This window comes from Phocoena phocoena, chromosome 5 (assembly GCF_963924675.1).
Source record: "Phocoena phocoena chromosome 5, mPhoPho1.1, whole genome shotgun sequence".
In the NCBI taxonomy this organism is placed as follows: Eukaryota; Metazoa; Chordata; class Mammalia; order Artiodactyla; family Phocoenidae; genus Phocoena; species Phocoena phocoena.
Window position 1 is genome coordinate 23,362,752 of NC_089223.1, and position 24,655 is coordinate 23,387,406.

A 24,655-nucleotide genomic window follows, 5' to 3' on the forward strand; every position below is an offset into this window, starting at 1 on the left:
TAACTCTAAATAACTCAGTGAAGGACTCAGGTTTAGGAGTTGCTAAGAATGAACACTAATCTGGAATCACCAGCATCATTATTCATTGTATTATACATTTAGAATATTTTAGAGCAAACTGAGATTGAAATTATAGTGTGTGTTATTATGGACCAAGTTGCTTTTTATAAGTGGAAAAAAATTTTTTAACAAAAGAGAAAATATCAAAGCTTCTAATTAAATAAGTTATACACATTTTCTCAAATAGTAACTTAAGTTTAATGAGTATCACAATAATGTCTGCAAATATTTAGATTTGCTCATTCAGAAAAAATATCAACTTTCAGATATTTAGAAGGTAATAACCTGCTTGGATGTCTATCTATATGGTTGTGAAGAACTTAGTCTTATTTCCACGTCAGTGATCATTTTGACCACATAGGATGTAGTAGTAGACAATTATGTGTATTATCTGACTGCAGAGATCCAATCTACACTAGGAAGATTGTACACTAGCTTTTAGAGGATTTGGTATTTGTAAATTAAACAATCATTTAAAAAATTCTTTCCTCTTCTCTTCCATCTCTGTCTCTCCTGTCACCTCTGAGGAAACAATAATTTGGATTTCTGACTATTTTAGCAAGAGAGTATCTGATAGATATGGCTTTATGGAGCAAAATTATAATTCAGATTTGCTTTGAAATGTAGAGATGATAGCAGTAGAGTGAACCATTAGAAACTGGTAGTTTTATGGTCAGATTAATACCTTTTTTGGAGGTAAGATTGAAGAAAGTGGTGCAAAAGCTAAAGTGTGATTTCAGACCTCAAAGCACAAGAGTAAAACCAGAGACAGCAGAATGAGAATAGCAGTGTTAATTTAAGAATATGATTTTCTTTCTACAGGAAGGAAGGGAGTTGATTGGGATATAACTATAATTGTTGTCACTGCTGTTTGATGATAAGTCCATAGAGCTATAACTTCACTTTTATCACGAGTTAGCAACCAAAAAAAATGTTCTACACTGCTTTTTATTTGGTTCGTTTGGCTACTTTGAAAATAGTCTGAAGAAGAGCAAAGGTGGAAACAGGGAGACCAGTTGGGAGGTTTTGCATGAATTGAGGCAAGAGGCGATTGTCGGTTGAGATAAGAAAAGTTCTAGATGGTATATGTGGTATATGCCATGACATGTTATATGTTATATGAAGTGATATACAGCAAGCAGTGTCTTTCACTGGACAGTGGGACAGACTTTTTCTTTTACTTCATACAAGTTTGTATTAAATTTTTTTTTTTTTACAATAAGTGTATAATTCATTTACAACAAAATTAAACTTTTACAGAAAGATAATATAACAATATAGGAAGTTAGTGAAATTACCCTCAATCTCACTACACTACAATTTTTACGTTTTCCATCACGATGTTTTTTTCCCTGTATATTTTAACAAGGTATTTATATTTGTAATTTATATGCAGTTTTTGTATCCTTCTTTTAAAATTTAACATTACATAATAAATATTTTCCCATGTTGCTACACAGAAAACTTCTACAAGTAGAAAATAAGATGCTTTTTACATGTGAACTGTAAATATGTAGTATCAGATTATAATTAATAATTAGTTGAGACAAGTATAGCACCGTACTAATGGAATGAGCCATTACTGCAAAATAGAATTTATTTTATTTTGTTAATAACCTCTTAAATATGTGATTGGCTCTGTTTTGACTTTTTATTCTAATTTTATAATGAAAGGACATTGTTGTGCTTATTATCAGTATTAATAGTTTTCTACATATTTATGAGCAATGAGCATTTTAGATCTCGCCTTCATTTTTAACCCCAATTCCTTAAAAATAAGAGAAATTTCTAATTCACTTTAGTTTTAGAACTGTCTCTTCTTTTTGGAGGTGGGGCATAGGGATTGTTAGCGAGGATAACCATGCTTACATAAGACACCGACCCTAAAATAGAGGTAGTCCCTTATCTTAAAGAGAGGTACTGCTGTAGCCTGAGCTGTAATTTTATTTTTATTTATTTATTATTTATTTATTTATGGCTGTGTTGGGTCTTTGCGCGTGGGCTTTCTCTAGTTGCAGCGAGTGGGGGCTACTCTTCGTTGTGGTGCACAGGCTTCTCATTGCGGTGGCTTCTCGTTGCAGAGCACAGGCTCTAGGCATGCGGGCTTCAGTAGTTGTGGCTCATGGGCTCTCGAGAGCAGGCTCAGTAGTTGTGGCACATGGGCTCAGTTGTGGCTGGCAGGCTCTAGAGCGCAGGCTCAGTAGTTGTGGCACACGGGCTTAGTTGCTCCGCAGCATGTGGGATCTTCCTGGACCAGGGCTTGAACCTGTGTCCCCTGCATTGTCAGGAGGATTCTTATCCACTGCGCCACTGGGGAAGTCTGATCTGTAATTTTAGTTACATGCATAAATTATCTTGAAGGTTTTTTGAAGTAGACTTTAATGTTCACACTCCGGTATAATTCTTTCAAGTGAAAAATCTAAAATTCACACTAGATGGAGCTCTTAAGCTAATTCTGGGTTTATCTTTTAAAACTTTCTCCCTACTGAACAAGCTGGTAAATATAATAGCCCTAACATTTTTCAACTTAAGCCATTTTTTAGAATGGTGGCAGTGACTAAGGCTCCTATTTTGTACCTTAATTTGTTTGTACCGTAGTTTTAGATGGAGTCTAAGAATGAGGAGAGGGGTCTTATATGGAATTACAATTATATGTGATTTAAACCTAGATTTACCTTGATATTCTAGAAATGTTTAGCTTCATAACTTTTTTAGAAAAAGGCAGTGACTAAACATACAGAAAAGCATTTGCTGATTGTGTAACATTTGCATTCCATTTGTAGGCTAGAGGATTTGTTGACAATTTGTATAAATAGAGGAATGTTTGTCTTCTTTTCTGTTCAGATTGTTCCTCATGTAGTTAATTTGGTTCACTCCTTCAAAAGTGATGGTCTGCCTTCCAGTACAACCTTCCTAGTGCAATTAACAGAACTGATACACTGTATGATGTATCATTATTCTGGATTTCCAGATCTCTACGAACCTATCCTGGAAGCAATAAAGGTATGATAATAGTTGCACCAGTATTTGCGGAGCTGCAGCCCATGATGTGATAGATGAATGCGGTGAAACATTCCTATAAGCAGCTATTCATTTTACTATATTATGGAAATATGCCTTTTATATGTAATAAAATATGTAATTGGAATCAAGTTTCATTAATTTTTAGGGAGTAATCTCTTATTTACTATAACTATTCTAAATTAATAACCATATTTCTACAATGCCAACAATGATAAGGTGTCCCTTTAAATTTGTAATACCTTTGGGGGAGATTTGGTTTAAAAAATGCTACATTTAAGTTAATACATACATCAGAGTTGCATCCCAATATCAGAAACGTTAAAATATGTAAGATATGTCTTAGAATCAAGGAAAGACAGTTTAATAAAATATTTGACTTATGTTTCTTCTGTTTTTTATTTCATTTTTGCTATGCATTGTTCATGAATGTCCATATTTCATAGAATCTTTACTTGAATTATTTGTGAACTTACTGGTTTTCAACTTTGTATAGATAACTGGATCTAAAAAGCGTTGATTCTGTTTGTCTTGAAAAATGGGTCACAATAAGCACACTTTCCTCTTAGTAGATTTATTGCATGATCAGGGTAGAGCAAAAGAATTGAAGAACTTGCCTCAGCTAGGTGTATTCAGAAGTTATTGAAATCATTTCTATTAACAGTGTTCCTTTTTGAGATCTGAAATAAAATATAAGGTCTCATTATCTTTACTTCGTGTGTATCTGAAGTGAATTCAGAACATGCTCTTTTTACTGTAGAGTTAGCTAAATCAAACTGAGCCCAGAACACAAGACTGTTCAGCAGTTATTGTGTACTACTGGTATGACAGTTTGACACTTCAGAAGTAAATGTCTTTATGTATAAAAGGGTTTTTTTGTTTTATTTTTTTACTTTTTTTTTTGAACTTTAGAATTTTATTTTTTTATACAGCAGGTTCTTATTAGTTATCCATTTCATACATATTAGTGTATACATGTCAATCCCAATCTCCCAGTTCATCCCACCACCACCACCCCCCGCCACTTTCCCCTCTTGGTGTCCATACGTTTGTTCTCTACATCTGTGTCTCTATTTCTGCCCTGCAAACTAGTTTTTGTCATGGATTTGATAGTAATGTTAATCTCTTTCTGCAGTGTCGCTGTGTCCATAGATGAAAGCTATTGCTGTTGTTAAATGTCATTCTTCACTGCTGAAGGTTGAAAATTCTCATAACTGAAATAGGCTCGGAAGAATCAAGGATCTCCCTCTTAAACCAAGGGAGGCACTTTCCATTAGCTGTCAACAACAACAACAGCAAAATCAAATCCAAAGATTAAAATTCCTTCAGAAAATGTTTTCTGAGGTCTGAGTACCTTCGATGGTAATAGTCCAAAAAAGCCTGAATGATTTTACCAACTTTCCTTATTCTCCAGTGCTCTACTCATGCTTGAAACCACTTACACTTAAAATTTTATCTCATATGTCACAAAGCAGGGAAGAAACTGTATCCTGTAATAATTTTTCTATATGGTTAAACATGAAATTGAGTTTTATTTCTTAAAGTCAGAGGTCATTGTGCTTAGATGCTTTCACTTTTCATTCCCTGATTACTTTGAGCTTTTATTTCTAAGGGTTAGTACTGGGTAAATATTAGTATTGAATGAAAAGGAGATATTATTTTCACTACAAAATTTGAAAGCAAATTGTTTGTTAAGCTTATTCAATTGTGTACTAATTTAAGTCCTTATTCTACTGCCTTTGAATAGCACTGCAGTATACTCTCTGATGTCAGAGGTTTATTTTGAAAACATTTTGCTGGCAAATAGGAGATATAAATAGTTCAAATGTGACTTCAATTCCTGGTTCTTGAGTATTCCTCAGCTTGATAAACTCTACCTTAGGAGATACTTATTCATTTTAGGAGACAATTATTTTTGCCATGTAGTGTAATTTGATTTTTTGATGACTGCTCAAGTATTATCAGTGATTTCCAAACTAAGTGGAAGAAAACAAAGGTTAAGTGTCAGTGGAAGAATCTTCTTTATGGTGTTAACTTAATAAAAAAAAGTTTATATTTTTACACTACTTTTCCTCTTTATGCTCTACAGGATTTTCCTAAGCCCAGTGAAGAGAAGATTAAACTGATTCTCAGTCAAAGTGCCTGGACTTCTCAATCCAATTCTTTGGCATCTTGCTTGTCTAGACTTTCTGGAAAATCTGAAACTGGGAAAACTGGTCTTATTAATCTAGGGAATACATGTTATATGAACAGTGTTATACAAGCATTGTTTATGGCCACAGAGTAAGTTTAAATTTGAGCTTTTTTGTTTGTTTGTTTTCATTTTAACTGTAGAAATTGATGCATGTTGATGAAATGTAAATGGTGGGATTATCTTCACATTATTTCCTATATATGGCAGAAATATTCATATTTTCATATAATTACCTTATTCAGAAATGAATTGCTTTTACTGCTCAGGAACTTCTAAAATGTTAATTTATATAAATTCTACTTCATGTTTATATTATATATTGCATTTAGAGTCTTTTGAATTACTCCAAGTTGATATTTATTAATGTAACAGAGGGATTGATTGAGCTTATTTCAGAATTTAAGGGTCCTCAAGTACTAATTTGTTATTATCCTGTTTCTTTTAACCTGTGTATCTTTTAAGGTGGTCATGTTTTTTCTGCTTATAGATATTTTGCTGTTTTATCAGATCAATAACTCCTTTGTTGCTGTTAAGGAAATTCAAGCTCTGCTTCCCACCCCAAGTTGATAGATACTGAACAACTGTATAAACAGACATGTTTCTTTGCCGTCTTACAGATTTACTTTCAAATTCATTTTCTTTTGCAGCCAAGCAAATAGGAAATCAGAGGTTGTTAGCTATGTGAATACAATCTGTAAAGGTACAAAATAATGATAACCTTTTCCTGAAGGCAAAAGCATGGTTGAATTTTTCTCTTCTGTACCAATAGAGTATTCATGGGACTTGACCAAAGATGTTTACAAATTGAGTTCTAAGCCTGTGTAAGTTTTTATGCCTACCTAGAGGAATCATAAACTGAAAGATAAAGAGTTTAGCTTTATTTTCTTTCCTGGCCTCAGAATATACTGTCAACACTAAGGTGTTTTTCATTTGGTCTAGTGGTTTCTTTTGTCTTTCGGTTTGTTTGTATTTGGGATTTTTTTTTTTTTTTTAAGAAAATGTATACTCTTAGACACAAGTGATACTAGGCATAAAGCTAAAGTAATCCATGTCTCACCACCAGAGGTCATCTAATCCAGCCGTCTCATTTTACAGATGATAGAGAAAGCAGAGACCCAGAGCAGTTATAACTGGCAACCACAATTCAAAGAGCACATCTTATTGTACAGTGGCCAATACTATCTCAGAATAAGCAGACAGGATATTTTATTTCTTTGGTAATATGTAAATTCTTTGTGGTTTTAAAAAAATAACTCTAGAAGTACATAAAATAAACATCAGACATTCCCATCCCCAAGGGTAATTTGTTAACAGTTTTGCTTGTATTGTTCCAAACCTATTTTTTGTAGAGAGATAAGATTTATCTAGTATAAGAACAAATGAATTGTTTTTTTAAAAATATGTTTATAAAGGATCCTATTTATATATTCTTTTCCAGCCACTTGTTTTTTTCTTTTAACGATTTGTGTTGGAAAGAGTCCCACGTTAGTGCAAATGACAGAACTGTGTCATTCTGAGTAAACAGGTGTACCATGATTTATTTAATCATATTCTTACTGATGAATATTAGATTGTTTTGCTTATAATTAATATCTCTCTGCCCATATGCAGTTATAGAGGATATTCTTTGAATAGGGTGTGCCAGATTGCTTCCAGAAAGGCTATAGCATTTGAACTTGCATACTAATACATGATTGTACCTATGACCCCATGCCTTTAGCAGTACTTGATATAATCAGTCTTTAAAAATTTTTCCAATCTGGAGGAAAATGTGTATTGCTGACCATTACAGAGTTTTTCCCTCTCTAGTTTTCTTTGTTCATTTGTGTTTCTTTTTTGAATAACCTATTCTTTCCATTGTGCACCTTTCTGTTGGGTCCTTTTCTTTTTCATACTGATTTATATATACTATGGGTGATAATCCTTTGTTTCATGCTTTCTTCCAGTCAGTATGATTCAAATTTGTGAAGTGTTTTGTTTGCAATTTTTTTATTTTATGTAGTCAGATCTGCTATTTATCATTTATAGTGTCTGAATTTTAGGACGCCTTCCCCTCTATACCCCTTCCCCACCTTTTTTTTTCTTTTAAATACTTCAGTACTTTTGTATTTTACATTTAGCTCAATACTCTTCTGTGGCATCTGTGATGATGTGAAATCTTAATCTAATTCCATTTTTTTCCAAATGGATACCCATTTGTTCCTATACTGTTTTTTGTATAGCTTCTTTTCCCATCTGGCACTAGTACCACACTCTTTAAATCACTCTAACTTCATAGTAGTTTTGATGACGGCATATTTTTTTATTTCATGCAGATGTGAAAGAATTCAAAAGTTGTTTACTTAAGTTATTAGTTAATAGCTTAATCTATTTCTATTTGCTAATCCAGAAGATAGGAATAATATGTGACTGCACGTGGCCATTGCCAGGCCACGTAGTAAGAGTTCAATTACCATCATTCTCTTCCTTCTTCACTACATGGTAGGCAGTGACTTTGCCAGGTAAAGGGCCTTCAGGTAAGTGAAATTTTACTTTGAGGATAATAAGTTCTTGAACTAACTTCCTTTTAGCTTTTAAAAAAATGCATCGTGTGTATACATGTATACAAAAATCATTATATTTTATTATCTTTCAGTTTCAGGAGACAAGTATTATCTTTAAATCTAAATGGGTGCAATTCGTTAATGAAAAAATTACAGCATCTTTTTGCCTTTTTGGCTCATACACAGGTGAGTGTGTGTGTAGTGTGTATATGTTAATTGCCTTGAAAATCTTCTTTAAACTTCACATTATAGCAAACTTGGTGAACCTTTTTAACTGATGAAATAATATATATCCTCCCAGCACAACAAATCCACATAGAAATCTAAAAAGATACTGCCTAAAATCAGGATATGCTCTAAGTTTTTATTTCTCCCTTCTGCTTTACATTCTTGTAGATGAATATTTTACTAACTCATTATACTGATTATTATATATCTGATTTTCTATCCAAAAGTTAAGCTCCTTCATGAAGAAATCGTTAAAAATGAATCTTTAATATTAAGTTTATAGATACTAATCGGTAGATCTTCACAGTAATGAACAATTAAAATAATTTTGTGGTATCTTGGCTTCTTTTTTATCTCATTTCTATCATATGTACCCTTTAATTATGACTACTTCTAAGCTCTAGAACTAATGGATAAACTGTTTACCTATTAAGTTCTAGAGCTTAAAATTTTGTGATGATCATTTATGTCCACAGATTAATCCAAGGAAATGAGTTTATGCTAATGGCAAGAACATCACATAGTAAACAGACATTTATTGAGAGACACAATATGCAGTCTGATAAGCATTCAAAAAGGAATCCTTATGCTTGAGGAACTTATACTTTAAGTTTTGAGTAATACATATGAATAATATATATCATTTATAAATAATACATATTATTTTCTGGTTATACTCTGATTGTCTTAGTTTCACAGAGGTCTAAAGAAGTAGGTAGTTACAGCCAGAAGAGAAGATAGATTCGGAATCAGTGGAATTGAGTTGATAGGAATGGTTTCCTGTCTACAAGCTGAGAAATATCTCAGGTATAACTTCTTAAATGGAAAGAATCAAGACAAGATTGACATATGAGATGATTAGTGATGGCCTATGAGATACTCAAAGGATCATTTATACTATTCTCTATCTGGGGGAAATATGTTCATAAATTAAATTTAACATCTCAGGACCAAGGGAGATGAAATCTCCTCCCTGCAACTCCCCCCAAACATTGTTTTCTAGTAAATGGATTTATGCACTTGCTTTATCACTAGTCTGTATTTACTGTATACTGTATAGAGTCAGCCCTTGAACATCACAGGTCTGAACTGCAGGAGTCCACTTACACATGGATTTTTTTCAATAAATATGTACTATAGTACTACATAATCCATGGTGGTTTGAGTCAGCAGATGCGGAACCACAGATACATGAACAGATACACAGTATATCTTTACAGTATAAATTTTCAGTATACTGTAAAGTTTTTGACTAAGCAGAGGATAGGCACCCCAACCCCTATGTTGTTCAGTGGTCAGCTGTATAATATAAATGTGTGTATCTCTGCATATACATGTAGATATTAATACATTATATATACTATATTAACTTATTAAGTCAGAGCTATTGGGAAAAAAATTTTAGGAGGCTTCCAAACTCCCAATAAAAGACAAAAGGAATTAACAGGAGAACCTAATTAAAGTTCTGTCATAGTTGAGACCCTATCTGATAGCAGCCTGACAAGGACTGTTTTAGGTAGATTTTCCCTATATAATTTAAAAGGCTTTTCTTCTTATAATTAATAAAACTAACATTTATTGAGCATTTAAATTTGTCTAGCTCCTGTGCTAAGTGGTTTACATATATTAGCTCTTAATCCTCAAAATCAATCTATGCGGTAATAAGGTAGCATACCCATTTTACAGGTGAAGAAATGGGGCTTACATTACTTGCTTTCATGGTCATGCAAACAAACAGCAAGATTGGAATGTAAACCAAATGATTCTGGAACCCATGTTCAACCAGTCCACCAAATTCCTTTCCTTCAAAATACCATAAACACTCCTATTTTGATAAAAAAAATTTCCTTAACTGAGAACTCTGTCATATACCACAAATAAATTATAAATTTTCAAGTTATAATCACAACTCTTCAGATGCCTTTTTCAGTTTTTTTTTTTTTGTCATGGCAAAATCTAGGATTTCAACCTAGCTTGCTCTAAAGTCCACTAGCAGCCACTTCACTAAACTGCCTCTGTACTAAAAAAAAGAAAGTCAGCAACCAGTGAAAAGTCCCTAGCCAGTGTGTTCACATTCTGTACATTTATGACATGTGTACCCAGTCAAGGAAATTTTCACCTAAAATAAGTACACATGGTTCTGTAGAGTATGCCCCTTATTACTTTAGCCAGGATATATATTCACTAACATTTTTTTCAGATTTGATTTTTTTTTAAATTGTGGACTCAAGCACATAGAGGGTAATGCCAGGAGCATTATATTAATTTAAAGAGACTTGGGTTCTGATATAATCCCCTCTGCCATTAATTTAGCTATATGACCTTGGGCAAATCCCATAGTTTCTCTAGATCTTAATTCTCATCTGCAGAATAAGAAGTTATGACCGAAAGTTACCTAAATTTATTTCTAACTAATTTTATGTGCCCTCATGTTTGGCACTTTGTGGTAAAGGTTAAGCCAGTGTAATTTTAGTAATCTTTATTAAGCATTATATATTAAGATTTCAGTTATTTGGTTCATGGTGTGAGAATCACTCCCTTGTGTTTTCTCTGTCAAAAGAGAGAAGCATATGCACCTCGGATATTCTTTGAGGCTTCCAGACCTCCATGGTTTACCCCCAGATCACAACAAGACTGTTCTGAATACCTCAGGTTTCTACTAGACAGGTAAGAAGTATTTCTAAAGCTATGATTTGAATTATGTTCTTTCATAACAGATTATTTCTACAAAACATCGTTTCCTTTAAAGACATATTTCAACTGTTAATCCCTAAAATACCTGCATTTATTGTATTTTTTAAAGTGTTCTTTTGTTTTCAATTTGGTTTCTTTTTTAAATTTTCTTACTTTAGACCAGCTGTTCTCAAAGTGTGGTACAAGGACCCCTAGGGGTTCCCAGAACACTTTCAGGGCTCTTCCCTTTTCGAACTGCATATCTGTGTATATGTAGTTGAGGCCAGATTTTCTTCATATACTTCATCCAGAACAACATATCACGATAGACTGAATGCAGGGCAGATATGAGGATCCAGCCTGTCTTCTATTAAGCCAGATACTTGAAGTATTGGCAAAATGTAAAACAGCGCCATTCTTCTAAGTTTTGGGGGGTTTAGAAAATATAACTATTTTTTATTTTAAAAAATGTTTTATTTTAAATATTTAAATGTTTTATTTTAAATGTTTTATTTTAAATATTTTATTTTAAAAAATGTATATTAACATGTAATGAGTTTATTATTGTTTTTAAATGTATTATTACCTTTATTCTCAATTTCTGAATACAGTAAATATTAATAGGTATAACCACATAAATGAAAGCTTTTGGGTTCCTCAATTTTGTTTAAGAGTATAAAGGCATCCTGAGACAAAAAAAATTAATAACTGCTCTTTAAACCAGTTCATAATTCAGTGGGTTTGGTAAATTTTATTGTCTTCTTACCACTTAGTTAATAAAACCTATTATCTTCCTGTATTTCCCTGTCTTTGCCTCCCTTCTGTTATGTGAATGACTAGTAAAGTTAGTTGAACTCAACCTTCCTTCCATTCAGCAAGGATATGTTGAGTGGTTTCTTTGTGCCAGGCTTTCTGTGAAGTGTCAGGCAAACAAAGATATATAAGACAGTTAGTGGACATGTATAATTATAATAAGTGCTATAAAATAGCAGTATGACGAAAGTGTAATGAGAATATAGTGTAGGAACAGTTCCTAACTTCTCTTCTGATCTACCTTCTCAAACTGTTCAATATTCCTCTTGATTAAAGGAGGAGAAACTTGATTTTTTCTTACTTAAGCATTATATTTGATAAGAATAATTTGGCTATTTATATAGGCAACCAATATTTTAAAGTAGAAATGACATTTAAATTTAAGCAAAGTAGCTATATAATGATATACTCTTCTACAGGCTCCATGAAGAAGAAAAGATCTTGAAAGTTCAGTCCTCACACAAGCTTTCTGAAAGTCTCGGGTGCAGTGAAACTTCTTTACAAGAAGTAGCCAATAAGGCAGCTGTACTAACAGAGACCCCTTGCACAAGTGATAGTGAGAAGACATTAATCGAAAAAATGTTTGGAGGAAAACTACAAACTCACATATGTTGTTTGAACTGCAGGAGTACCTCACAAAAAGTGGAAGCCTTTACAGATCTTTCACTTGCCTTTTGTCCTTCCTCTTCTATGGAAAACTTGTCTTTTCAAGAACCGGCATCATCACCCAGTACACAAGATGGTGGTCTAATGCAGGCCAGTGTACCTGGTCCTTCAAAAGAACCAGGAGTCTGTAATCCATCAACAGCTGCCTTTGCCTGTTACTCAGCTGTGAATGAAAGAATGGTGGACAGTCCTGATGAGTTTCGCTGTAGTGAAGACACTTCTGTCCCTAATGACTCTAGCAAGATGCTTGTTAATAAAGATGTACCTCAGAAAGCAGGAGGTGAAACCACATCTTCAGTAACTGACTTACTAAATTATTTTTTGGCTCCAGAGATTCTTACTGGTGACAACCAATATTATTGTGAAAACTGTGCCTCTCTGCAGAATGCCGAGAAAACTATGCAAATCACGGAGGAACCTGAATACCTTATTCTTACTCTCCTAAGATTTTCATATGATCAGAAGTATCATGTGAGAAGAAAAATCCTAGACAATGTGTCACTGCCACTGGTTTTGGAGTTGCCAGTTAAAAGAACTACTTCTTTCTCTTCGTTGTCAGAAAGTTGGTCTCTAGATGTTGACTTCACTGATATTAGTGAGAATCTAGCTAAAAAATTAAAGCCTTCTGGGACTGAAGAAGCTTGCTCCCCAAAATTGGTGCCCTATCTATTGAGTTCTGTTGTCGTTCACTCTGGTGTATCCTCTGAAAGCGGACATTACTATTCTTATGCCAGAAACATCACAGGTACAGAGTCCTCATACCAGATGTGCCACCAGCCCAAAACTCTGACATTAGCCTCCTCCCAGAGTCATTTATTAGGGAGAGATAGTCCCAGTGCAGTTGTTGAACAGGATTTGGAAAATAAGGAAATGTCAAAAGAGTGGTTTTTATTTAATGACAGCAGAGTGACGTTTACTTCATTTCAGTCAGTCCAGAAAATTACTAGTAGGTTTCCTAAGGACACAGCTTATGTGCTGTTGTATAAAAAACAGAACAGCACTAATGGTTTAAATGGGAATAATTCAACCACTGGACTCTGGGTAAATGGAGACCCACCTCTACAGAAAGAACTAATGGATGCTATAACAAAAGACAATAAACTATATTTACAGGTAAGTTGGAAATATAAGCTTCATCATTTGTGGAAAATATTTAAACAATTGACAGGTGGTTAAATGAGTGCCTTAATTTTGAAATCCAACTTCTGCATTTTTAAGGAATTTACAAAGTGGTGATTTGAAATTTGAATCTGGGTTTATATGAAATGGGTTCAACCTATATAGCTAAATTTTCTTTCTAATGTTACAAATTAGTTATTAAAAGTCACAAGTACATGCAGTATAGAAGCCCTTGTTTGTTTTTTTTTCTGTTTTTTTTAACATCTTTATTGCAGTATAATTGCTTTACAATGGTGTGTTAGTTTCTGCTTTATAACAAAGTGAATCAGTTATACATATAATATGTTCCCATATCTCTTCCCTCTGGCGTCTCCCTCCCTCCCACCCTCCCTATCCCACCCCTCTAGGTGGTCACAAAGCACCGAGCTGATCTCCCTGTGCTATGCGGCTGCTTCCCACTAGCTATCTATTTTACGTTTGGTAGTGTATATATGTCCATGACACTCTCTCACTTTGTCACAGCTTACCCTTCCCCCCTCCCCATATCCTCAAGTCCATTCTCTAGTAGGTCTGTGTCTTTATTCCCATCTTGCCCCTAGGTTCTTCATGACCTTTTTTTTGTTTTTCTTAGATTCCATATATATGTGTTAGCATACAGTATTTGTTTTTCTCTTTCTGACTTACTTCACTCTGTATGACAGACTCTAGGTCCATCCACCTCACTACCAATAACTCAATTTCGTTTCTTTTTATGGCTGAGTAATATTCCATTGTATATATGTGCCACATCTTCTTTATCCATTCATTTGTTGATGGACACTTAGGTTGCTTCCATGTCCTGGCTATTGTAAATAGAGCTGCAATGAACATTTTGGTACATGACTCTTTTTGAATTATGGTTTTCTCAGGGTATATGCCCAGTAGTGTGATTGCTGGGTCGTATGGTAGTTCTATTTGTAGTTTTTTAAGGAACCTCCATACTGTTCTCCATAGTGGCTGTATCAATTTACATTCCCACCAACAGTGCAAGTGTGTTCCCCTTTCTCCACAGCCTCTCCAGCATTTATTGTTTGTAGATTTTTTGATGATGGCCATTCTGACCGGTGTGAGATGATATTTCATTCTAGTTTTGATTTGCATTTCTCTAATGATTAATGATGTTGAGCATTCTTTCATGTGTTTGTTGGCAATCTGTATATCTTCTTTGGAGAAATGTCTATTTAGGTCTTCTACCCATTTTTGGATTGGGTTGTTTGTTTTTTTGATATTGAGCTGCATGAGCTGCTTGCATATTTTGGAGATTAATCCTTTGTCAGTTGCTTCATTTGCAAATATTTTCTCCCATTCTGAGAGTTGTCTTTTGGTCTTATGGTTTCCTTTGCTGTGCAAAAGCTTTGAAGTTTCATTAGGTCCCATTTGTTTATTTTTGTTTTTATTTCCATTTCCCTAGGAGGTGGGTCAAAAAGGATCTTGCTGTGATTTATGTCAGAGTGTTCTGCCTATGTTTCCCTCTAAGAGTTTGATAGTTTCTGGCCTTACATTTAGGTCTTTAATCCATTTTGAGCTTATTTTTGTATATGGTGTTAGGGAGTGTTCTAATTTCATACTTTTACATGTACCTGTCCAGTTTTCCCAGCACCACTTATTGAAGAGGCTGTCTTTTCTCCACTGTATATTCTCACCTCCTATATCAAAGATAAGGTGACCATATGTGTGTGGGTTTATCTCTGGGCTTTCTATCCTGTTCCATTGATCTATATTTCTGTTTTTGTGCCAGTACCATACTGTCTTGATTACTGTAGCTTTGTAGTATAGTCTGAAGTCAGGCAGCCTGATTCCTCCAGCTCCGTTTTTCGTTCTCAAGATTGCTTTGGCTATTCAGGGTCTTTCGTGTTTCCATACAAATTGTGAAATTATTTCTTCTAGTTCTGTGAAAAATGCCAGTGGTAGCTTGATAGGGATCGCATTGAATCTGTAGATTGCTTTGGGTAGTAGAGTCATTTTCACAGTGTTGATTCTTCCAATCCAAAAACATGGTATATCTCTCCATCTGTTTGTATCATCTTTAATTTCTTTCATCAGTGTCTTATAATTTTCTGCATACAGGTCTTTTGTCTCCTTAGGTAGGTTTATTCCTAGGTATTTTATTCTTTTTGTTGCAATGGTAAATGGGAATGTTTTCTTGATTTCACTTTCAGATTTTTCATCATTAGTGTATAGGAATGCCAGAGATTTCTGTGCATTAATTTTGTATTCTGCTACTTTACCAAATTCATTGATTAGCTCTAGTAGTTTTCTGGTAGCATCTTTAGGATTGTCTATGTATAGTATCATGTCATCTGCAAACAGTGACAGCTTTACTTCTTTACCAATTTGGATTCCTTTTATTTCTTTTCTTCTCTGATTGCTGTGGCTAAAACTTCCAAAACTATGTTGAGTAACCTTGTTTGTTTTTAATTAGAAAAGATGTGATCTTTATAAAAGCATGCCATATAGAAATTTAGGAAGCTTAATAAAACGGAAGTATTTTCCTCTTCCCTTCAGTCCCACCTGCCAGGGGAAACAACTGCTAAATTTGTATTTATTCCTTCTAGACCTTTGTATAAATATTTTAATGACTGTTTATTGACAGTCAGGTGGATAAAGTAAAGGATACTAAAAGGTAGAATATGTAAAGAAAGGATATTTATATTCTTTAAGGACCTGATCAGCAGAATCATGGCAGTAATAGAACAATTAGTAAATAAAAACTGTGGAGTAAAGGTTTCATATGAGCTGAATTTACTTTTCGCACAGAGTTAGCGCTTTTTCTTACTTTAAAGTTAATAAAGACCTTGCTGAAAGCATTTTTCGCACAGAGTTAGTGCTTTTTCTTACGTTAAAGTTAATAAAGATCTTGCTGAAAGCATTTTTCTTTGAAACCTGCCAACTTGCTATCAACATAAAGGACCAACAGTAAATTGTAGTTAAAATTGTAGGTGTATTAATTGGGTAGTCCAAATGATTGTATGAGTTTAAATAAGTAAGTTTCTAAAAATTTTTTATTACAGACTCCTAAAGGATACAGAATAAGAAAAAACAGTACTGATTTTTAGAGGGAAGTTTACTCAAAAAGTTTTCAAATTTACTGTATTAAACAATACTCAAATAACAATACATGATACATTTTTAAAGGAGTATGGCAATGTTCCAGAGTCACACAAAAACAGTACTTTTTACAGAAAAAAAAATAGAAACTCAGAATATTCATTATTCACTACCAAAGACTCTAACATCCAGTCAGAAGGCTTATGTTCAAGGTAATAGAGTATACTCAAACATGTCCTCCTCACTACATATTGAATAAGCACTTAGATAGGACTCATGATTCTTGAAGATTGGAGAGGTGGAGTGTAAGAAGGTTAGGTTAAAATAGAAATTTTCTACAGTATAAAATATGGAAATAAGGCCCAGTGCAATCTTGACTTTTGGAAATATGCAGAAACTACTCTAATTTGTGTAATTGTAATGCCAAAAGCTCTTTTAACCATAACAACTATTTGTATTGCAACCTGGCTCTACATGATTTTCTCTATCTTGCCATTTACCCCATTACATCCTGATTTTACAATGTTTGTATGTGATGAGCCATTCTTTTCATTATTATTTTAATACCCTTATGTCATTATAAAGGGAAACCATTATGTACTTTGTTAATTCAGTTTCTCAGTGTTGTGCAGTTGTTCTGAATTCCATTTTAAGTCTCAGGCCAGTTGTTTAATGCAAAAAAGATATCACTAAATTTTACATTGTTATTTATTTATTTACCTGTATTAAGACTCTTAGGCTATTAAAGCTTCATTATCAAAGTGCTTTTTTAAAGCAAATTGCAAAAACATACTCAACTCTTAATTAGAAACTTAAATATATTTAGACTTTAATTGATAAAGTTTGAATTGTGATGTTTCTCATACTGTGTAACTGAATCACCTGGCATCTTAAGTTTGTATTAGGAGACTATAGTGTTTCTTCTGTACTGATGAACATGTTCTCATAATTGCCAGGCAGTGAGAATGTGTGATGTTGAGATTTTTGTATACAGCCGTTTTCAGCTATCATTTCTTAGTTTTGAACAAGTGGAACCTGTATGTTATGTTTTTGCTCTTATTCTCAGTTTTGTTTTTACATTCATTCCTGGGGTATAGTTAAAAGTTTGTGCCCATTTCATAGTAATAATGCTGTGTAATAGATTGCTATGTCTAGGATATAACTTTGGCTTTAAGAAACAGCATTATACCTATTTATAAAACAGTTGTAAAAAACTTAATCAGATCTTAGTAAAAATAAGGGTGTGGAGTTGAGTAAAGTCACAACTAGATTTACAAGTGTTAGAAAGACTCTTGCTGTTTCTATAGTATTAGCAGGATTAGTGGTTGTGAAAAGCCTAGGCAAAAAAATCCTGTCTGACAAACTATTTTCTACTCTGTATCATAGCCTGACACATAAGAGAGCAATGTGAATTGTGGATCTTAAAGTAAATTTTGGAAAGGGCTTATCTCTTCATATATATTTCTCTCCCCAACTTCCATTAGGAGTATCTCCATTATTTTAGTGTCTGGACTACCAAAATCATGCTTTCAGTTAGGATCCAGTGAGAGAAAAGCTGTGTGAGTCGCACCACCTATCCCCATGTGTCCCACACCAGCTGCAGACAGTTCTCTCCTTTCGTGTTCAGTTTCTTTCCTTTGTTTCTTTGGAGAAGGTGGGAGTTTGTCTTAATTTTTTTCTTCATCACACATACAGAAGAGTATACATTATATCTGTGTAAAGGGAAAAATAAGATGGATTAATTTAATGTTTACAGATTTATTTAAATGAGAGATCTAAGTATACTGAAAGGTTTTTGTCCCAAAACAACAAAAACTCCTTTTTGTCACTAGATGTACAATCCACTGCTGAAATGAGAATTAATTTTAATACTTGATATAAATTTGGGATATAAATTACATATGCACTGAGATTCATAGTTTGTGACATTTACCTAATATTGTCATCTGTATTAAAAGAAATAAAATGAAAAGCAGTTTCCCCTACTTCTATCCATAGTTTAAGCTTATCTTCTGAAAACAGAATATAATACATTTTTCTCCCTCGGCCATGTATGTATGTATGTATTTATGTATTTATTTATTTAACATCTTTATTGGAGTATAATTCCTTTACAATGGTGTGTTACTTTCTGTTTTATAACGAAGTGAATTCACTATACATTTACATATATCCCCATATCTCCTCCCTCTTGCATCTCCCTCCCTCCCACCCTCCCTATCCCACCCCTCTAGGTGGTCACAAAGCACCGAGCTGATCTCCCTGGGCCATGCAGCTGCTTCCCACTAGCTATCTGTTTTACATTTGATAGTGTATATTTGTCCATGCCACTTTCTCACTTCGTCCCATCTTACCCTTCCCTCTCCCCGTGTCCTCAAGTCCATTCTCTACGTCTGTATCTTTATTCCTATCCTGCCCCTAGGTTCTTCAGAACCTTTTTTTTCTTCCTTCTCTTTTTTTAGATTCAAGCCATGTATTTATATAAATAGCTAAGAAAGTAAAAATGGAATATTTCTTTCTTGGGAAGCTCTCTATCTTAAAATATAATATAGGTTTCAGGTGTCTCAGAAGCAGTGGAGTTACTAAGTTTTGTATTTTGTAGGTCCTTCAACATAGTTTCTGGTGAGAAGTCACTTTTTAACAAAGTCCAGGCAAAATTTGCCATACCTTTTGGGAGCAGAACTTCTTGAAATCTGCCTTGCATATTTACTCAGTTTTATTTATTTCATTGGGGAAGATGATCTGTATCCTAAACCAGATATTGTTTCTTAGATCCAGAGTCATATTTTCATTGCTTGTTTAGATAGCTTAATAGATTATAGAGCCATAATAGAGGATTTTTGTTTCTTATTTTTGTGTCTTATTTCTGATATATCCATTGCAGCTTTTATTTTCTCTCTGTAAAATGTATGTAATTCTTACTTTAATTTTACAAATTGAAGAATAAATTACTATAGCTCCTGAAAAATATTGTGTGGTTGGACATGATACAGAGGAGCCAGCAGTTATAAATGTTGTAAATGATAGAGTTAATTAAAAAAATGTTTTTGAGAAATATCCTGCAAATTAAGTTTTAACAGCCTTTCTAAGGCCTGTTAGGCCATTCTGCTATAAGGATTTCTTAGGTCACATTCAGCCCTAAAAATATGTGGTTCTTGATAATTTTGTGTATTGGGAATCACACAGCAGTCGCTGTATGCTTACTGAGAAACAGGGTGTCCGTATATGAGGGATAGATGTCAGGTTAAGCCTGGGATTTTTTTCTCCATAATAAAAATTGGGCATCTCATGAAGGGGGTAGAATAGTCAACCAAGAAAATTTAGCTAGAAATTGTAAAATAAAATTACCTTGCCAGGAGGAGCAAAGTAATTGGGCTTTTAGTTGAAAAATTGAAAGTAGTACAATTTTTGTTATTAATGTTGACTGTACTATGAAAGTTCTTCAGGATGATTATACCTAACCATTTAAGGGTTGTGCTGTTGCTAGTGGCTTTTAGACCTTGTTGACACCGATGACCTCACTTGAAAGTTATAGACTCTTTCCCAGGAACATGGACATATATCAGAATATTTTCTTCCTAGGAGTTTGTGCCAGTTTTAGAATCCAGTTCTACACCTTGCCAAATGAATTTGCAGTTTCTTTATAAATAAATAAATAAGTGCTTATTCACATTTGTTCCTTTCATGGCCAAGTACCTAATAGTGTTCTAGTCTGAAATCATTAATATTTACTGAGCACTTAATATGTGTCAGGCACATAGATGAATATGGTTCCTTATAAAAGTTCTAATAATCTGGTAGGGGGAAGTTTTAAGTAATACTGTAAGGAGACAGGCTCCTTTTCCTTAGCAGTGTTTTTGAGATGTTATTTACTGAGAAATATTTTGAGGAAAGGGTAGGAAAAAAATTCAGCCTTCTTTCATTATTTATACCTTTTACTGTAATCACCCACTTCCAAAATAGCTCCACTTGACAGAAAATGTAACCTTTGAATTCTGTGTTCTGTGTATTAGAAAAGAAATCCATTCTTGTATATGGTGATGAGTGTTGAAAGAACTGTGATATTTCTGTAGAGAAATTTTAAGACTGTGGAGCTTCAGTTTCATCTTCTGTAAAGGCGGGTACTGAAAGAGAATGGCCTTTAGGATCTGTCATTCTGTAGAGTTATACTAGGATTTTGCTCTCTACCTTGTTCACTCCATCTGTGATTAGGTACTCGACTTTAGTAAGATTTGGTAAAGATTAGTGTAATCAATATTTTTAAAGTTACTGAGATTTGAAGGATGCTTATTAAGGATTAAGGCAATTTAAAAATATTTGTGTAGGTGATACCCATCCACTGTATTTAGAATTTTAATTTCATAAAAACAATTTTTAATTTTAGGAACAAGAGCTGAATGCTCGAGCCCGGGCCCTACAAGCTGCATCTGCATCCTGTTCATTTCGGCCCAATGGATTTGACGACAATGATCCACCAGGAAGCTGTGGACCAACTGGTGGTGGGGGTGGAGGAGGGTTTAATACAGTTGGCAGACTCGTATTTTGATGCTGAGAAAGTCCAAAATGCACTGGTCACAAAACATCCAATACTATGACTGTTTAAATGTCAGACTGTAACAAATATCATATCTATCTTTTATTTTTCTTTTCATTAGACCGTTATACAAGAAAACATAGCGCTTGTTTTTATTTTGTTGACAAAACGTTTATTAACAAAATGCATCATTGGGAAAAAATCTACCTCTTAAAATTCCATTTTCTTTTATGGTTAGACATGCTTGACCAAAAATTTTCAGAGGCAAATATGTACCTGGTCCCTAATTAAGCTGCATTAAATTTAGTAAAGGCAATTAAATGGTCCTGTCCTCAGTTTTACTGAACAAAAGATAGATTTCATTTAGCATCCTTTATAAAAGAATTGGTGTTAGAGGTGAAGGAAATATTGTTAGTAAGGAAAGAAAGAAAATCTTTTATTTCCTGTGTAGTTACCCCATTATTAAATTCAAGTCTTTGAGAATACTAGAGATGATATAGTCTCTCATGAAGGCAATAACATAAACTTTATCGAGCTGTAGTACTTTTCAGGTTTGTTCAGTGCTGTCTTCAGCATCACTGTATCTACATTTCAAGTACAAATGTTTTAAAAAAGGATTATTTATACATATGTGCTGAATTGATTTTAAGAAAGGTGCATGATCCTGTAGGAGCCACATTTTTACCTAAAAATTGCTAACTTTGTAGTGTTTCTAATTGTTTGAGGATTTTAAAAATTCTATTTCAGGGAGTATATCTTCTGTGTGTTTTGAAGGAGGTGAGTTCTGTATGTGCCTTGCAGTACTGTAATTCAAAAATAGGAATCTTTGGCTGCGGAAAAGTTTTTTACAAATGAAATGTTAGGAAGTAATTTTTTGTGCTAATGTTAAAATTATAACCTTTTGAAAGGTATTAGATTTTCCTGAAGTAAAATCTGATGGTTCTAAATCAATAAGTGTAATAGTTTGTTTTTAACTCTTAGAAGAATTCAGAGGAAATCAACCTAGTCAAAGTAAAAAAATTTTTTCGATTTTGTTACTTAATCCTCAGAATATTAAACATTGATCACATATTTTTAGAGTTATACATTTGTGGGGTTTTTTGTTTTTTCTCGTTTGAGTCATGCGTTTTGCACAGTTGTTTCTGTTTCACAGTTTCAGATAAAATGTCGAAATGTCAGTCCCTATGGTCCCACGTTTTCTTTTGCCAGGAAACTGGAAACAAGTCACTTCTCCTGGGTCTTGATTATACAGTATTTAGAAGTTATCCCAATTGTCCCCATTCCTAAAAGTTTTAATTTATCCATGGTGTACATTGTTCTGAAGATTGGTCACATATTTATTTTGAAAACATTTTAAGGAAAGAATGTTCTTTGGTGATTTGGGGTTTATCTTTTTCCCAAGCTTTTAATGGCAGTGGTTAAAAACAGAACTCCTCATCTTCATTCTACTACTTCCCACTCCTAACCTGTTTCTAGTCACCAGGAAGATTAGGAAAACTGATTGGATTAGTTAAAAACTGGAAATTCTTTTGCAGAATTGAGATTTCTCTTCCCTACAAATCACTGAACCAGAAAGTTTTTTTTATCAACTGTCTTTCCTCTGGACTTCCTATTGATCTAATAATAAATGTCTAAGCTATGCGTTCAGTTATCCACTGGCTAGATAAAGATTTATAGTCAGATTATATCAGTCTTAGCATCTATTGAAATTGGTAAAGTCATTTAATACTTGGTGGGTTGATAGTGGGCTCAGCTGCTTCTACTAGAAACTTCCATAAAGACAATTAGACCTACACAAAGTTTTATCTATGAAAATAGCAAGTCATTCAAAGATTTTTATGTGTCAAGGTAATACATATTGAATTTTCAAAATGATAAGAGAAAGATGAAACTCTAGTTATATAATAATACTGAGCATATTTAGGTAACTTCATACCACTACCAAAGACTGGAAATTAAAGATTTCCTTTTAAGATTAAAAATATAGTAACATTAATTATTTGCTAAACTTTTATTTATTTATTTTAGAGAAAATTAATTTTTTTCCTTTTTTTTTAACATTTTTATTGAAGTATAACTGCTTTACAATGGTGTGTTAGTTTCTGCTATATAGCAGAGTGAATCAACTATACATATACATATATCCCCATATCTCCTCCTTCTTGGTCTCCCTCCCACCCCTCTAGGTGGACACAAAGCATGAAGCTGATCTCCCTGTGCTATGTGGCTGCTTCCCACTAGCTAACTATTTTACATTTGGTAGTATATATACGTCCATGCCACTCTCTTACTTTGTCCCAGCTTATCCTTCCCCTTCCCCATGTCCTCAAGTCCATTCTCTACGTCTGTGTCTTTATTCCTGTCCTGCCCCTAGGTTCAACGGAACCATTTTTTTTTTTAGATTCCATATATATGTGTTAGCATACGGTATTAGTTTTTCTCTTACTTCACTCTGTATGTGAATTTTTTAAATTGAAGTATAGTTGATTTACAATGCTGTGATAATTTCTGTTGTACAGCAAAGTGATTCAATTATACATATATATACATTCTTTATTATATTCTTTTCCATTTTGGCTTAGCTCAGAATATTGAATACAGTTCCCTGTGCTATACAGTAGGACCTTGTTGTTTATCCCTTCTATATGTTATAGTTTGTATCTGCTAACCCCAAACTCCCAGTCCATCCCTCCCATGCCCCTCCTCCACCTTTGCAACCACAAGTCTGTTCTCTATGTCTGTGTGTCTGTTTCTATTTTGTAGATATGTTCCTTTCTGTCATATTTTAGATTCCATGTATAAGTGATATATTGTCTTTCTCTTTCTGACTTATTTCACTTAGTATGGTAATCTATAGTTCCATCCATGTTGCTGCAGATGGCATTATTTCATTCTTTTTTATGGCTGAGTAGTATTCCATTGTGTATATGTACCACATCTTCTTTATCCATTCATTTGTTGATGGACATTTACATTGTTTCCATGTCTTGGCTGTTGTGAATAGTGCTGCTATGAACATAGGGGTGCATGTATCTTTTTGAATTATAGTTTTGTCTAGATATATGCCCAGGGGTGGGATTGCTAGATCATATGGTAATTCTATTTTTAGCTTTTTGAGGAACCTTCATACTGTTTTCCATAGTGGCTGCACCAACTTACATTCCCACCAACAGTGTAGGAGGGTTCCCTTTTCTCTACAGTCTTCTCCAGCATTTGTTATTTGTAGAGTTTTTAGTGATGGCCATTCTGACTGGTGTGAGTTGGTACCTCATTGTAGTTTTGATTTGCATTTGTCTAATAATTAGTGATGTCGAGCATCTTTTCATGTGCCTATTGGTTATCTGTGTGTCTTTGAAGAAATGTCTATTTAGGTCTTCTGGCCATTTTTCTATTGAGTTGTTTTTTTGTTATTGGTTGTATGAGCTGTTTGTATATTTTGGAAATTAAGCCCTTGTGGGTCACATTGTTTACAAATATTTTCTTCCATTCCGTAGGTTGTCTTTTCATTTTGTTTATGGTTTCCTTTGTAAGTTTCATTAGATCTCATTTGTTTATTTTCGTTTTTATTTCTATTGCCTTGGGAGACTGACCTAAGAAAACATTGGTACAGTTTCTGTCAGAGAATGTTTTGCTTATTATCTCTTCTAGGAGTTTTATGGTGTCATGTCTTATGTTTAAGTCTTTAAGCCATTTGAGTCTACTTTTATGCATAGTGTC

General features: G+C 33.8%; 1 protein-coding gene across 2 annotated transcripts in view; it reads left to right on the plus strand.

Moving 5' to 3' along the window:
* USP38 (ubiquitin specific peptidase 38) overlaps positions 1–22,012 on the plus strand; it is a 34,366-nt gene extending 12,354 nt beyond the window's left edge. The window contains exons 5-10 of one of the 2 annotated variants that reach the window (XM_065877672.1): positions 2,905–3,063; positions 5,171–5,364; positions 7,911–8,004; positions 10,607–10,713; positions 11,952–13,311; positions 20,789–22,012. In XM_065877672.1, the coding sequence (XP_065733744.1) occupies positions 2,905–3,063; positions 5,171–5,364; positions 7,911–8,004; positions 10,607–10,713; positions 11,952–13,311; positions 20,789–20,950 (2,076 nt within the window). In that variant the 3' untranslated portion in view covers positions 20,951–22,012. The remainder of the gene's footprint in view (positions 1–2,904; positions 3,064–5,170; positions 5,365–7,910; positions 8,005–10,606; positions 10,714–11,951; positions 13,312–20,788) is intronic. The other variant, XM_065877673.1, reaches the window with a different exon arrangement.
* The last annotated feature ends 2,643 nt before the right edge of the window (positions 22,013–24,655 follow it).